This window comes from Pholcus phalangioides, unplaced genomic scaffold (assembly GCF_987345545.1).
Source record: "Pholcus phalangioides strain wild (caught in Gottingen) unplaced genomic scaffold, Ppha-v1.0 ptg000011l_1, whole genome shotgun sequence".
NCBI classification, from domain to species: domain Eukaryota; kingdom Metazoa; phylum Arthropoda; class Arachnida; order Araneae; family Pholcidae; genus Pholcus; species Pholcus phalangioides.
In genome coordinates this window covers 19581254-19598020 of record NW_028301604.1, presented here as the reverse complement: position 1 = coordinate 19598020, position 16767 = coordinate 19581254, and the positions used below count along the sequence as shown (strand labels likewise).

General features: G+C 34.6%; 1 protein-coding gene across 1 annotated transcript in view; it reads right to left on the bottom strand.

Moving 5' to 3' along the window:
* Positions 1–559: 559 nt before the first annotated feature.
* LOC149080184 (cardioacceleratory peptide receptor-like) overlaps positions 560–16767 on the bottom strand; it is a 104360-nt gene continuing 88152 nt past the window's right edge. The window contains exons 7-8 of the mRNA XM_089239224.1: positions 9838–10018; positions 560–2738 (exon numbers count right to left, since the gene is read on the bottom strand). Coding sequence (XP_089095350.1) covers positions 2489–2738; positions 9838–10018 — 431 coding nt within the window. The 3' untranslated portion in view covers positions 560–2488. The remainder of the gene's footprint in view (positions 2739–9837; positions 10019–16767) is intronic.

Below are 16767 nucleotides of genomic sequence, written 5' to 3'. Positions count from 1 at the left end.
TTTAGTGCCGATTCGGAACGGCATGCTTGTTTTTTATACTCATCGAGAGGTTGGCGCGCTAACCCCTCGATGGGGGACTCCCTGCGGTAGCAATTTTTTGCTGCGATCAAGTCGCCGTTTTTTGTTGTACCCCTGTGTCAGGAAAGATTTCTGACAAGGACGAACCGGGTTAAGAATATTAATATTTTCGCTCTTTCCAAAATCAGAAATAACTTTATTTCTTGAGTTTATTTCACTGTTTTTGTCTGCAGCGCCACTCGTACCTGATGCGGGGTTCGTTACGAAAAAAAAAAAAAAAAAATCACAGGGCCCCTTTCCTAATGTCTTCGATGGGAAGGAGAGGCCCTGTCCATCGAAGCAAAACACGATGCATTCATGATCTTTTAGGTTAAATTCCAAGAAGTTAGATATTTATTACACATTCTAGAATACAATTTTACTTTTTACTGTATCAGGACTTACAACCGTTCTGTTGTCACGACTATTCCCGGACATTTTTTGATAAATCTCACTTATGGTGTAATGATAAAAAAGAAAGATTTTCACACCGATTCATTTTCACAATATTTAATTTACATTGAGAAATGGTTACACGACATTAGCAGACATAAGAAAAAAACATACATTACTTTATTTTCTGGTACAATGAGTAATAAGCATTATTTATACATATAACTTACATTGATCACGATTCTTATACACGTGGCTTAAAATGTACAACAATGTACGAATTTTTGTTTTCGTTAATTCAAGACACACAATCTACAAGCAATTAGCGGTGAACTTAATTTATCGTAAACATGATTTACAAACTTCCATTTGTATAAGGACTAAAATAACAGAAACAAAAAAATAAACACACAGTTATTAGATAAGCTCACCTCCCTTTAGCGTTTCAAAAGTGCCCATTTTTAATTTTTCCCACGCAGCAATAAGCGGATTTACACTAAGAGCTTTGTTGGGATTCACGTAGCAATTATAATCTTCGTTGATTAAATCTACAACCGCATTGTTTAGATAAGAGGTTTACCATTGTTCGATTAAAATAACTTTCAAAGTACGTAAAAGTCTAGGATATTTTACTGTTCCTCGGGTAATCTTTGTTTCCGAAAGATTTTTCGATCATTTAATTTTATTTTGAGAAATTAGTATTCACGTTTGAATTTGCTATAAGATTCAAAATATTTTTTGTCTTTATAAATTTATCTATAAGATTGGAATGGATTCTCACGAAACTAATTGCGCATGAACAAGCAAGTAGTAATTTGAAGTTCCTAGTTACACTCGCAAAAAATTGTAGGCAAAACCATGTTGATTATTTCGCGAATAATGTATGGTAGGTGCAATTGATATGAACAATCATTGCATTAAAAAATTGTTAAACTTATAATTGAAAATCCTTCAAAAAACTAAAATAATTTGAAATCATTTGACCTTTCGAGAATTGTCTAATTGAACCATATTTTTGTGCATTCTCAAACTATAGAAGAATCTATGGTTTCATTGGAATTTGAGAATGAAAAGTTACGGTGGGCTGTTAAGCATGAACATTTTGAAATTTATTAAGAAATTAATGGATGACCGCGTTTTCTCTGGATACACGGGAATCGCACGATTTTTTCCCCTAGTAACATTTTTATTTTCAATAAAAAAAAACCAATTAATTTTGTTACAAGCATTTTTAGTCATAAATAAAAGAGTAAGGTAAAAAAATAATTTGAATTGCTTTTTGGGAAACAAACAGGAAATGACAATATGTTGACACTTACTGAATGTGAAAAAATGTAAACGATGACAAGAGAATTCATGAGACTTAAAATAATTCATTAATTAAATATTTTAAGACATTAGTTATTCGAGATTTATACGGTTTCCCATTACCCGTTCAACCATTTATAATAAGCATTAAACATTTTTGTTTATGTGAAATTGTTTTTATGAACTGCTGAAAGTTCTGAGGAAATATAGGCGCGCAATTCAGAATTTCATGCCAAAAATTATAATAAAAAAAATACAACAATCGGACATAATTTAAAATCTTCATGCCAAGCTCGTTGCTAATTTATAAAATCCTCAGGTAAAAAACGTCAGCGCTAAAGGTAAAAAAATTTAGTCTCCAAAGCTGCTAAAGAAGCATTTCTATCTATTCAGCTCTATAAAGACGCTCTATTTCTAGTCATGGATGGACCATATCCAGCGACGGACTGACAAACTACATTGCATCTACAGAATTCTAAAGCACATTGATACTACATATTTACATTGAAAATACACACATTAAGTATCTTGCAAAAAACATAAAAAGAATCCCTCATAATAGCATCTTGGATTTGGCATGAACAAGTTATTTCGTGTAAACATTTATGTCTAAGGTTTAAAGGGTTTAAAAGCCAGGAGAACAGGTGACATAAAGGAATTAGCAATACGTTCCATTTTGTTTGCAACGAATAAAAGGAATCAGCCTTTTACAAGAAAAATTTCTGTTTAGTTAGACATGGTTGCTTCCTCGAGCATTCAAGGACCCATTCTTCAGCGTATCTTTGTCAACGATATGCTTCTTCAAAATCATCATATCTGATGGTCTAGTCGTCATCTGTATCTGTCGCTTTGATGCCCCATCGGTGACGTTCGTCGTTTCAGAAAATCTTGTCACTGTTGTGCCATCAGTAATTGGTTGCTGCATGGAGGGACACAATGGGCACAAATGCCTTGCGATCCAATCGAAGAATGCTATTTTTCTAATAAATAAGATTAGATTGCATTTAAAATAAAAGTTTTCGATACAATATAGTGGTAACATTTTTTTAAAATTATGTTTATCGTTACATTTCAATGGGAACTTCTTCAGTCACGTTCTGAGCCAATTTTTTGATATCGAAATATGTTAGTGAGTTTATATTAATAATAATTTATCATTTTCGTCCAGTGTATATTATAATGTATCTACAGGAAAAGTTTGCTTTAAGCTGCACGTATACGTGGCCACACATGGTAAAAATGCTTTCACGTACACAAAATGAGTAAATACATTATGGGGCCATTCAAGTATTACATCATCATGGATGCGGGGGGGGGGGGTTGTATAATGCTTACGTCATCAACCACCCTTTATGAAAATATGAGTTAGAATTCAGAGGGGCAGAGCCACAGAGTAATAATACTATAGAGTGCGCGCGAGGGGTTACAATGTGAAGCAAAGATCCGGAGTCACGTGACTCCAGTCGAAAGGCTGGTCAGGGAATCTCGCTGGCAATGCTTTCCTTATGGCTACTCGTATGACGATCTACACGTGCTGTCTTATTTTTGATTAGAATGGCCAACACTTGCGCAGCTTTCGGATGTTCTGAGCGGTTTAGGAAAGGGGGACCAGTATCCTTTCACAAGGGAATACTTTTTTGCTTATTCCCCTTCTTATAAATTAAAAATTGGAATATTAAATTGACGATGCAATGGATTTCTGACGTAATCTCAGTTTTTAACGACTCCATTTTGGATTTAATTCAATTAAAGTTCCAAGTTTTGGTAAAATTCAAATGTCATGAATCATTATTAAATGTTTTAATAGAATTTTTGGCAATAAATGATTGAAATTGTGAGTTTTATGAAGTTTTAACTGAAATATACGTCTTCGCAAGATTTGGCGAGATTTGGCGAGCTAGTGAGTTCATTCGACTTTTGCTCAACTTGGAAGAAAATATGCTTTTCAGGAGGAGAAATTTATGAAAAATATTCTATTTAAATAGAATGTGAGGAAAACTCCCCCCCCCCCTCTAGACAATTGCAGTTTTGCATAAAAGTGCATAACAACCTCTAAAAATATTAGTATTTTTACCCCTCTTCACACCTGAGATAAAACTATTACAGAAAAGAAATTTTTTTATTCATTAATTTATGTTTGTTGTATGTGAAATTGCCGCTTCAAACAAGAAAATTAATTATTCAATTGATTTTTTGAGTCAATATCTGTACTAAGACCTGAAGTCATATATTGTGTACCTGAGATGTTATCTTGAAAAAGAATCATTCTAAAAACGATTTAATACCTTAAATTAAGATTAACATATGCATACTTTTGGAGCGAAGAGATTACATATGTCACATATATATATATATGTGTGACATGTGTAAATATTATATTATATATATGAAATATTATATCCTAAAATATTATATATATATATATATATATACACACTTTAAATTATTACATATATACTCTACATGGAATTTTAATTCTTATAATTTAGAGAAATTGATGATGAGATTCTGTAATTTTCTTCAGTAAAATCTATTTTAATCCTGAAATATTATGTAAGTGTTTACAGTTTTGTGTGATGAGGTTATAAAAGGTTTTTCAGGAATGTTAGAAATGAAACTTTTTCTTATTGTTTGAATATTATTTCATGACTGAATATGGTATGAGTGTGAATGTGTTACATTACATAACATAATATGATGCATTATAATTAATTATACATTAATTATGAGTATATAGAGTAATTGTAATGTTCTGGAAAGATATATTTTTGTTTTAATAACCCCTCGTATAAATAAATTTTCGAAATTAAAAGCGACAAAGTGAATGAAGAGAATATTTAAAAATATAAATGAATTAGGTTTTACAACATATACGTTGTTCCGTTTTCCAATATTTGTTTATTTTATAGAATTTATTTTTTCAAATCTGATACTCCCTAAATATTTCACATAAAAATGAGTGAAATTCATTGAAAAAATGAAGGAAAGTTTTCATCAACTTGATCGAATTGAGTCAAATTTCGTTACAGCAACATCCTAGCTTCTGCGAAAACGCGCCAAATGTAATAGCGCAGAACCTGTTCTTTCCCCGACAATACTGCTCATCTTTTCTTCACGTTCGACAAGTTTTATGAATAGCGTGCGCGGTCTACTTATATCTTAAGTCTATGGGCAGAGCTGATGACGAAATTTTGCTGACAGGGGGGGGGGGGGGGGTCAAAAATGGCTAAAAAATTGCTTACGTAATACTTGGACGGCCCCTATTGTTATATAATGATAATATTACCTTACCGCACACACAGAAAAAACTAGGTCCGGGCAAATAAAAAGAAATTAGAGAGAACGTTGCTTATATAATAAGAATCCTACACTATTACTTGTGATTTGCAAATGGTTGCTAAAATGTTAATATTAATGATGCAGAAAATAAATGTTTATAGTTGTAAAGTTAGGAAAATTTGAATAGTTCTGGTCAACATAACTCTCAAAGAGTTTCTTTCTCTCTTTCTCATAAATAAAACTAAAGATGGATCACTACCACTTATCATCGCATATGTTCCACGTAAACATTATTCTGAGGTTAACAAAGGATGGACATTGAAAAGTCGCATTTTTCACCCTTCTTCCCATTTTTTTACATCCCAATAAATACACGGGACATGTGACGACTTCATTCGGTTTTTTTACTTCCAAACAGACAACGGCCATCTTTCACTGCCAAGGCGTTTTTGACCGGTATGCGCAGTTTTAAATCATGCTAAAAAACTTATCCGATTAGTTGAAAGAGCCATGAAATCGAGCAGTGTTATAATTGAAAAGTTAAATTATTCGAACTGCTGGCTAAATTGTTTTGAGAATATGAAATTCCATGTAAAATCGTTTTCAAGGTTAAACTACTGTAAGACCACAAATCAATTTCAAAATTGGAGAACACTTTCCTTTCCGAAACCTCAGAAATTACATCACATTTTTTCCACAAGATACTGAATTTATGCAGGGTGTCTCAGTACCAGGCTTAAAAAACTTCTAGAAAGGGTAGGCGCACCCAAACGACTCGCGATTACACAGCATTGCGGAATCGGAAATGACACTGTAGCGTACATAGAAAACACACACACCATGTAGGTGAATATGCATTTTAACAAATAAGGGCGGTATTCATCGACATGGTTTGAACTATAGTCACAACTTTTGGATGGGTGATCAACACGGATTGGTTAAAATCTTGAATTTAACCAATCCGTGTCGATCTCCCATCCAAAACTTGTGACTATAGTTTAAACCATGTCGGTGAATACCACCCTAACAGAGGTCAAAGAAGGTGTTCAAAGTGTCAATCCACGAGTTGTAACGCTGGTCTCACATCCTCTGCGCATGAAAAATTCCGATCATCATTCTGGAAAGTTTCGGGCATGTTTCGGACATCCCTGAAATGCGTGCAGCCGATATAGAAGTCGAGTAACACCCTGGATAAAACATACACTGTGGATATACCATCCGGTTAAGTCATGAAACACAAAACCGTATTTTGTGTTTCACGACTTTTGTCCCATATTCACTTCTATATATTTTTACTCCAATTCGGTGAAAATACGTAGTTAAGTACGCGCTTAGTAAGTTATTAAACTGCATATATAATTAAAAAGATAATTTTTTTTTTGAGTAACTCTAAATTTACACAAATGTCAAGAAAGTTTTTGTTGTGGATCAATTTTAGCCAATTTTCCCCACGGATATGAATATGGGAAATTTATCACTAGTTACCGTCCCCGGGGCGAGGAGTCTTAACGCGCCGGGGAGCAAGCATAATTACAATCCCTGCATTCTTCGTAACACAAGAAGCATTAGCACGCCGATGATTGGTTACTAGGAGAAAAAAAGGGTCAAAACGTCACGAGGGGCGGAGCTTTTGGTGACACTAAATTTCGAAGTTCATTAACGAAAAATGAAAGCATTTTTTACTGCCGTATTCAGCGACGGAGTTTAACATCAATCGCAGGTTAAAGCAATACAAATCGAAATGAATTGTTTGAATTCGGGCTTATAACCAATCCGTGTCAATCTCTAATCCTTTAACTTGCTATTGCACTTAAACTCTGTCGATGAATGAAGCGGGAAAAAAAGCCTCGGAAGGGTTTATGCGGGAATCGAACACACAACCTTCTTTAAGTGTGTCTAACTGCGGCTGTCGGATTCGAGTACAATTAAGTCTATCTATTGTTAAGCATTATCAAGAAAAATTTCTATAAGTGACGCAATGGTTCACTCATTTCGGCCAATCACGATGCGCTAAAATTCTATAATGTGGCCAGGAATGTAGGGTATGTTTAAAAGCCGCCGGCGTAGCCACAACAAACTGTGAGGGACTTTTCTTTACTTCTTCACTGCTCAATTCCTTACTTACAGAGCGCTCACGACCAAGAAGCTTCCCTTCGAGCGCCGAAAATATGAACTGAACTTGTCGTTTAGTAGAATCTCTTGCTAAAAGTTGTAACTAATTCTCCTGCAAAAAGAAATCGCATTTCGCTTCTGAATATTTTTCAATCAAACAGTAATAAGACCCACGGTATACGTATTCGGATTTGAGACATTTTATATAATTAACATTCAGATAACTTAGAGCATCAAACTGATGCCTAGAAATTCTCTTGAGGGCACGCCCTTGCGCCTTCATTACGAGCTGCCCCTGAAGTATATACAAGTTATATAAACATTTAATAAGGCAAACACTTTAAATTGATATAAAAATGCAAATAATTTTTTTTGCAAAAACCACTTTAAATAATATAAATAAGATGCATTAAAAAGAAAAAAACTTCACACAAAACCGTATTTCTCCACAGTATTTTACTTCCTTTTCGTAGACATTTCCGTTTTTGAAAGTTTAGAAAACAATAAAGTGTGTTGAAAACTTCTATAATTGCATGAAATTTCTGAGAGCATGCCTGAAATTCTCCTCTTCTGCTTAATGAAAGAGGGATTACCTTGGATCTCTTGGTATCACGCAACGGTTCCACCTCATAAAACGCAAGTATCATGGCAGCGTTTGGTGAACCGTAATTGCTATTACTCGTAATAAAGACTTGAGCTTGTCACAATTTTAGAACGAAGTTTGTATGTTCTAAAGAACTAATGCCATAATTAGATTTTCATGAAGATACAGAAGAAAGCGCTATTAAAAATCTGAATGTTCATAATGTTGTCTGTGAAGACAGAAATCTCTCCTTGTACATCACCACCATATATATATGTAAGCACAAAATTTTCTAAATATACTAGAACAACCCGAAAAAGGAAGATCCTTTTTTTTAATTTCACACAGTTAAATAGGATAAAATGGCCAGAGCCTACAAACAGGACTGACAGATGTTTCTTTTGAAACTTATTGTTATTCAACATGATTTTAATAATATAAAAAGTAAAGTTCGTGTTCAAAATCGAAATTTACATTTGTTTCTTCATAAGAAAAAATAAATATGTTCAGTTTGATTGAAATGATTTTTTTATTTGACTTTTCTTCGTAGTCTGAAAAAATTTACTTTACATCATCTGTGTTATCTATGCCATCCATTGGCGTACGCAAAGGGGGGTTTTGAGGTTCTAACCCCCTCTTGAGCCAAGATTATTGTGTTATTTTTCAGGGAAAAGTAAAACCCCCCTCCCAGAAGGAAAAAAATCTTAAACACCCCTCTCGAGAAAATTCTGCGTACACCTATGATGCCATTTAATAACTTGACATTTATTTTTTTTTATAAGCAACAATACCATTCACTATTTTATCATTCATCGTCATTTAATGAAAATTTAAACTTGTATTCAACACTTGTAAAATTTAACATTTGTATTTTTCCCAATTTTTTCCGCCTTCCTTTGAGAGTAATATACTAGTATTGCCATTTATATAGTGGAGCCTCCCATAACAGACACTCCCGATCTCCAATTTAACTGACACTTTTTGAATTCTGTCTGGATGCTTTAATGTACACTCGTATGTAAAATTAAGAGAATTTGCACATTGTGTCTATTTGAGGCATCATGTTGGATGGCCGCCCACTCCTCCATGTGTTTGACAGAGGGTCCCTGACTGCTAGGAGGTATAGAGAGGACACCTTAGAGCCCTATGTCCGACATTTCCGGGGCGCAGTTAGCCCTCGGTTCCTGTTCATGAACTAAACGCTCGTCCACATCGGGCTCACCTAGTCACCGATTATCTGGAAAAAAATAATATTCGGCGAATGGATTGGCCAGCCAGATCTTCTGACCTAAACCCTATAGAACATGTCTGGGAAGCTCTTGGGAGGTAAATTGCATCGCACCAACGTTGCTGCAGCAGTGGGACCGATTGCCTCAGGGCCTCCTCAACTGCCTCGTGCCCAGTATGCCGTCGATCTGCGTGACTTGTCTAACTGTGAGAGGGGGGCTATACCCCATATTAGACTAATTTTCGATTCGATCTCGCATCGTGGATTTTGTACACTCCTGCAATGATGAACTTTACTGCCAATCATGCGTGCGTATTATGACTTTTGTGTGGTATATCTCTGTTTCTGTTATATATAACCGTGTATTCGTACCAAATTTCATTAAAATCTGTCCACTGGTTTTTCAGAAATTCGACATAATGTGCTAATTCTGTTAATTTTGCACACAAGTATATTTCACATATATTAACAGGCATTCCCCGTAAATGGACAGAATTTTCGGTCCCATAGGTGCTCGTTATCGAGAGATTCTACTGCAGTCTCAATACTCATAATAGTATTAGAACTACCACTGTAAAATATTTATCAACTTTGAAGAAGTTCAAGATGACATTTACACCAGCAATGCTAATCTAATTTTTTTTTATTTTAATTCAATCAATCTTTTTTTAACACCATTAAGATTTTTTTCCATGAAAATAAGGGAGTTAATTTAGATTTCGGTCGATCTTATTCTCATGTTTTCGACGAACAAAGATCGCTTTTCCATTCTTCAGAATAATTCTGCCGCTAAGAATCTGCCTATAGAAATCCCTAAGGTTTTCTTTAGAACCCAAAAGAGAAAGTGCGCGAAAATATGCAAATCATTTTTCCTTACCTCAGGTTCCTGCAAATTCTTGTTGAGAAGAGACAATAAATAATTGGGTTAGCAGCACTGTTCAAAGGTGCCAAGCTCTGAATGAATGTTGAAACAGCAATTGAAGATTGGCTGCTTGGAATATATCCATAAACTTGCAGAAGGTCATAGATGAAGTACGGGCTCCAGCATAGAATAAAAACTATCGAAGGAAATACCAAAATCATGTTAGTGATAAATGTTTTTCAATCATATCTGATAGAATTCAAATTGGTGTGAAAACTACTTTATCTCGCTATACTTTCGTTGTAATATAATGAAGCATATATGGTATTATCAAATATTTATATCATTACTCAATATGGTGGAAAACAAGCAATTCGATATGCATGTGAATATGCAATACTTAATGAGAATAAAAAATTAAACATATTCTATAATAGTCTATAAAATATTTCTAGGGATTAATTCATAGTTCCCAAACTTTTTGTTCCGTCGCTCCCTTCATCAGAAATGTTTTTCTCTCATCGCCCCCCCCCCCCAACTCAAGTGAACCTATAGGATCCTATGTTAAATCCGTAGCTTCCATCGCCCCCTGGAACATTCCATCGTCCACTAGGGGGTGATATTGTCCACTTTAGGAAACCCTAAATTAATTGACCATAACATCAGAATAATACGGGCTATAGGAGTTAAGCTCCCCCAACTTAGAATATTATGCAGGCTGTTCTACTAGTCTAAACGACGTCATATTTGGACATTAGGCAATACAGAGAGAGAGAGAGAGAGAGACACACACACACACACAGATGATGCACTCACAAAAAAATTAATTAAACAAATATTAGAACAAAAATTTGCCGATAGATGGTGCCGTTGATCGACAAATCATTTTACGGATGTTCAATATGTTCTTCTTGATTAACCACTTGCCTGATGGGTTTTTAATTTTTTTTTCTGCGCAGAAAATGTCAGGTTTTTTTATTTTTTTTTCATTCTATTCATATGTCTATGATAAAGAATAACAGACAATTACAGATAATCATACTTAATTTCTTAAATTTAAAATCTTAACAAAATTTTGATTCACTTATTATCTTTTTTGAGAAATTTATTTTTTTTCAAAATCTCTTATTTGAATTTTTTTGTATGGAATATAAAAAATCTAGTTTTTAGATAGATTATATACCACTGAACTAGATTATGCATCTAGATAATTAGATTACAAGAACATGCATCTATAGAATTTAGATTACAAGAACATGTGTGCATCTATGTAATTAGATTACATTATCTACAGGGTGGGCAAAAAGTCCATAGAAACTTTCAAAATTAATAAAAACCGGAAAAATAACCGAAATAAAAAATGGTTTGCAGGGTTAGCAAACTTAAGTCATGGGAATTTTTTTAAGGCAGGAAAAAAAAAAATCAACTCCAAAAAGCCGATAGATAGAGCTGGTGCGAGCGACTTAGGTTTAAATATGCAAATGAGACGGTTAAATGAACTTGCGCTCCTAATCCACAGCCATTTCACCGTTGTAAACCGTGTATGTGAACAAGGATGCTGAGTGCGAACGATAAAGCATTGTTGTTGAAGTTGTTTTACGTCAACCAGGAATCAGCGACAGACCTCATAAAGCTTGTTTAGCGGTTTGAGGAAACTAGAACGCTGGAAGATCGCATAAGAGCCGGACGACCATGTTTAAGGAAGGCACGTTCGCCGCGTTTTGCAGCCGAAATGAAAGCGTTAGCGTCCGAATCAGCTGCAGGGACCAGCAGTGCTCGTGAAGCTGCCAGACACTTTAGCTTACCACCATCCTCGGTACGCAATATTCTTCATGGAATCCTTGATCTGTATCCATACAGATTGCCGTTGTGCCATGAAGTTTTACCAGTGGATACCGTACAGAGGCAAGCATTTGCGAAGTGGGCTTTCTCCAAAATCGAACAGAATCACACCCGGGTCTTTAACATCTCGTGGACAGATGAACCTCATTTTTCGAAAGTAGTGCCATGTTTGCGTGAAAGAGATGCGCTTCCTACCGTCACGTTTATTCAAGATGGAGCAACTGGTCACACTGCTACTCCGGTCAAGGCATTCCTGATAGAGACGTTCGGGGAAGACAAAATCATTAGCAGGCGTTACAGGTTCCCATGGCCTCCTCGGTCTTCAGATTTGACACGGCAGACCGGACCTGCTGCACTCTGCCGTTGCTGGATTTGTGACAACCTGCAATGTGTTGTCCCCTGTGGTGGTGTTTGTGTGGAACAAGCACTACTGTAATAAACGATTTGGAGGCATTCTGTTCGTTATTTGCGTATCTTTTCTTTGACTTGTGTACGTCAGTGCCACCTATCGGTTGTTTTTTGAGTTATTTGTTTTCCTATCTTTAAAAAATTCCCGTGACCTAGCGATGATAATTCTGCAAACCGTTTTTTATTTCGGTTATTTTTCCGGTTTTTATGAATTTTGAAAGTTTCTATGGACTATTTGCCCACCCTGTATTATATTACTGTTGTATAAAGCCATAGGGTGAAATTAGAAAACGTGCAGCTGAACGAACAAATCCCTGTAATTTAGTTTATAATGTAATAGAAATATTTTGTAAAATTTAATTGAAATAAAAAGAACCACAAAACAAAAATATATGGAATAGATTTTTGGCTATACCTCGAATAGAAGAAAACACTGAGCTTTTTTTTTTAAAAATAAAAGAAATTTGCTTCCGCTTCCGGCATAAAAATTAACAAGTTTTCACGGCAGCAATTATTAGTAATATGTTTAAAAAAAATACCAGGATTAAGGGTACCAAACTAATTTAAAGTTTGTTTTGTTTATCAGATTAAAAGATTTCCTGAATATTTTTCTTAAAATTTTATGTGGATGATAGCACAATCAACGTATCGATTAGCAAATGCGTCTAAGTAATTTGTTTTTCATAACCGAAACAATAAATTTACTGTTAAACGAATCTACGTTGCTGAAAGAATACAATCGAATAAAAAAAGATACCTTGAGATTTTACGTATTTTAAATGTTCAATAGAATTACTTAACTAAAACTGTTTCGGATTAAAAATCATGGATGTGTTTTCATTGATTAAAGGTTATTATCGATGTGCAATGTGAAAAAAAAATATATGTTTATAAATCATTAAAAAATAATTTTAAGAGGATTGAAATAAGAGAATAGAAGAAATGAAGAGAATAGAATTAATACAGTTTCAATGTTTTGCTTTGTTTCTCCCACTAACTGCAATGCCTGTTATAAGTATGTTACGGTAAGTGTGATAAATCAGTTACTATACATAATAACCGGTGATTATGCATATTTTACCAATCGTTTTGGTAAGTATGGTAAATTTATAACTTTTACCGACGAGTATGCATAAATACTGAAAATATCACTTTTACCAGCGATTATGCATAATAACCAAAAGTCGTTGATAAATTGGATAAGTACGTGAAATTTATCGCCTTTATTTGTGATTATGCATAATACCCTGGTGCAGTGGTTCCCAAACTGTGAGAAGCGACCCCGCTGGGGAGCCGCGTAAATAAGCTGGGAGGTGGTGGGGTCACGAAAGAGATTTCCCACCGTTTTTTAAACGCCTTAAAGTAAATTCATTTTATGTTTTTGCAACGCAAATCACACAGTGTATCTTCAATACAACGATGCTCAATATAACGATGAATCCCTCTACAATGATGCTCAATATAACGATGAATCCCTCTACAATGATGCTCAATATAACGATGAATCCCTCTAGAACGATACTCAATATAATGATAAATCATTCTACAACGATACTAAATAAACGATAAATCCCTCTACAATATTTTTTCCATATCTTGTTGGGAATTGCCTGTAGTCTAATGTTAAACTCCTCTTGATACAACGGTATCCTTTACTACGATAAAACCTCTGTACAACGATATTTTGTCTTGCGCAGAGTATCTTTATATCGAGCTTTCACTGTATGTCAAACCTAAATTCCATCTTGACTCTTAGATGAGCTACTTATTATCCATGTACGCACATACTATTCAAAAGTAAAACACCAAACTAATCAATTAGAAACTGCGGGGTTTATGGGAAAAGAAACTCTTCCATTAAAATTGAAAATCTTAATTACAGTAAATGGAAAAAAAGCAACAAAATATTTTTTTCTTGCTTGCAGGCAGCCCTGTAAAATTTTAATTATCAGGTTCCACGAAAGTATGCAGCCGCAGATTTTGATGATAGGAAGCCCTACAATCATTCAATTTTTATTGGCTGTCAGACACAGGTGGATGTATCCTCTGCATGCACACATACAAGCACGAACACTGACGTATCTCGATCAGACCTCAGTTTTTCATACAATTCGAAAAATGTAAATCAAATTTTAACTGAAGTTAGAGTTTTTAATAAAAATGAGTCTAGTATGTGTGATCAATGCAGTCGAACCCATGATAATGATAACAAACTTTACGATCTTACCCCGATATAATGATACAATACGTGTATGAATTATCGTGTACAGTGTATCATATAGTACGATTTATAATGTTTACCAACGACACGACACTTGGGTATTAAGCATAATCACCGGAAAAAGTGATAATTTTTTAGTAATTATAAAAATTTACCAAGGGCGCGTGGGTACTATGAATTATCGCCGGTAAAAGTGATTAATTTACGGAAATTTATAAAATTTACTAACGACGCTTAGGTACTATGCAGAATCGGTAGTAAAAGTGGTTGAGGAATTTAGGGAAATCTATCAAACCAAAATGATCGGTAAATATGCACAATAACCGGCTTATTATGTGTTATAAGCGGATTTATCACATTTACCGTAGTATACTATGCAATTTTTAGGATTATAATGTCTTAGAAGAACTGCAAAATTTTAGAGTAGCTCAATAATGAAAGTTTTATAGATGAGCGCAGTTAATAGAAGAGAAAATTTTGAAAAATTACTATATTTTAAGCGATCACTTGATACATTTCTTCAAAAAACTATTAATTTCTGGTGGAAATGCCTGCCTTTTATCGGGATTCACACCGAAACCTGTGAAACGGTTATCTGATTTGCTGACAGGTGATAAACTTCGCCAATCACTCAGCAAACGTTAGGTTATCGTAATATTCCTGTGAATCGATTTCGAGAATCACGTATACCGTCATTATCGTAATGTGGTACCATCGAACCCGGCATCTCTCCAACTTTGGCGTTACTTTTAGTGTGTTACCGTTACCGTGAACTTTGCTATACCAATACCAATACCATGAGTGGTGATTCAGGGTTCCAATCATTGCTGTTATAGCAATGCATACCCCCTTTATTTATTGCCGCCATCTGCTAGCGTTATTTGCGTGTAGCCATGTTTCGTGTATGCAGACTTTTTTATATATGCGCTCCATTTTTATGAAGCCCTGTCAGGGCTTTACATTTTTTGCATTTACCCGTTGTTCTCGCGGGGTTCGTGACGCTCTCTCCTCACTCTGAGGCTAGGCTGGATATATGACTGCGTATATTTTATCCTATCGATTTCATACTTTAGTACTATACTTGGATCCGGGGTGAACGGGCCGCTGTCATGAATGTTTACGGAAATAGGAAGAAAAAAAAAGGGATCTTCTAAGGGCCGGGTCATATTACATTAACAGTCTTTTAATTATTATTTACAAATTTTTATTTACAGTTACATATGCTTGCATTCGCATTAGTTAGTTTATTTGTCACTTTGCTATGGAGCACCGGGCTAAGCGGTAGCTAAGCTGTGTGTTGAAGTTGAAGTTGAAAAATTTCTGGCGGGGCCTATCTGTTTGCAGACATCTGCCGCCTTCAAAACCGGCCCGTGCGTTTTAACTAGTAAGATTAACAGTTTAGCCCGAACACCGTTCGGGTTAACATCCACTGATTCGCCTGGCTTTTCACTTTTTTTAGTTTTCAGTGTTTCTAATAGATGGCTCTGGTAGTCCAGTAACGATTGGATTACAAAACAAGTGTACAGGCATTCCTCGCTTTACGCGGTCTTGCTATAACAGGGTTTTAAAAAGCTAATTTTCGAAATTGTGACCCTCAAAATTTGATGTGTAGTTTGATTTTAATCCTGAAAATGGGCTAGCAAATTAGAGGTATGATATAATTAAATTGACAAATCCGTTAGATTTGTTGATTTAGATGAGACAAACATGGAAGAAACCCAAGTAGCACAAAGATATAGATCTATATCGTAAAATTTCAGTTTCCAATATAGATCTATATCAGGCCACGATATCGTTCTGGCTAAAAAAGGCATAGTCAGAGATAAATAGATCTATATCGTGAATGTGATATATTCAAATATTTCAAATTTTGGACGATAGATGCGCCTTTTCAGAAGAAGTATAAAAAAGTGTAATTTTCTGGATGTGGGTGGGTTTGAACTCTTCCCATCTCTAATCCCGTATCTTACCAACCCACCACTACAGCACTGGTTATTGGTTGTTATTATAACATTAATTTACACAAGTAATGGTTTTTTTACTTGTATTTTCAATCAAATTTATTCATTTCCATGTATGCACAAAAATTACTAAATAGAAATTGTGAGACATATTTATCATTTTGCGGCAGATAATTGAAAAATTATATTACAATTAAGGAAATTATATATAATACAAAAAACACAAGAAACAAATTAACGTATTGTGCAGTATATTAATTATTTATTTTAAAATTATTAATTTATGCTAATAAAACAAAAAATACAGAATAAAAAATATGCAACACAAAAAAGTTAAAATTCTCAAAGTATGGTAGAAAATGAAAACATCAAAGGAAAAAAAATAATAAATAATTTTAAGAAAAAAACACATATACAACAAAAACAAGAGCAAATTTTTCTAAATTAAAAAAGTATGTGCAATTATAAAGTGGCAATTAAAGTTACGGTGGATAAGTTCTTGCTCCTCCTAAA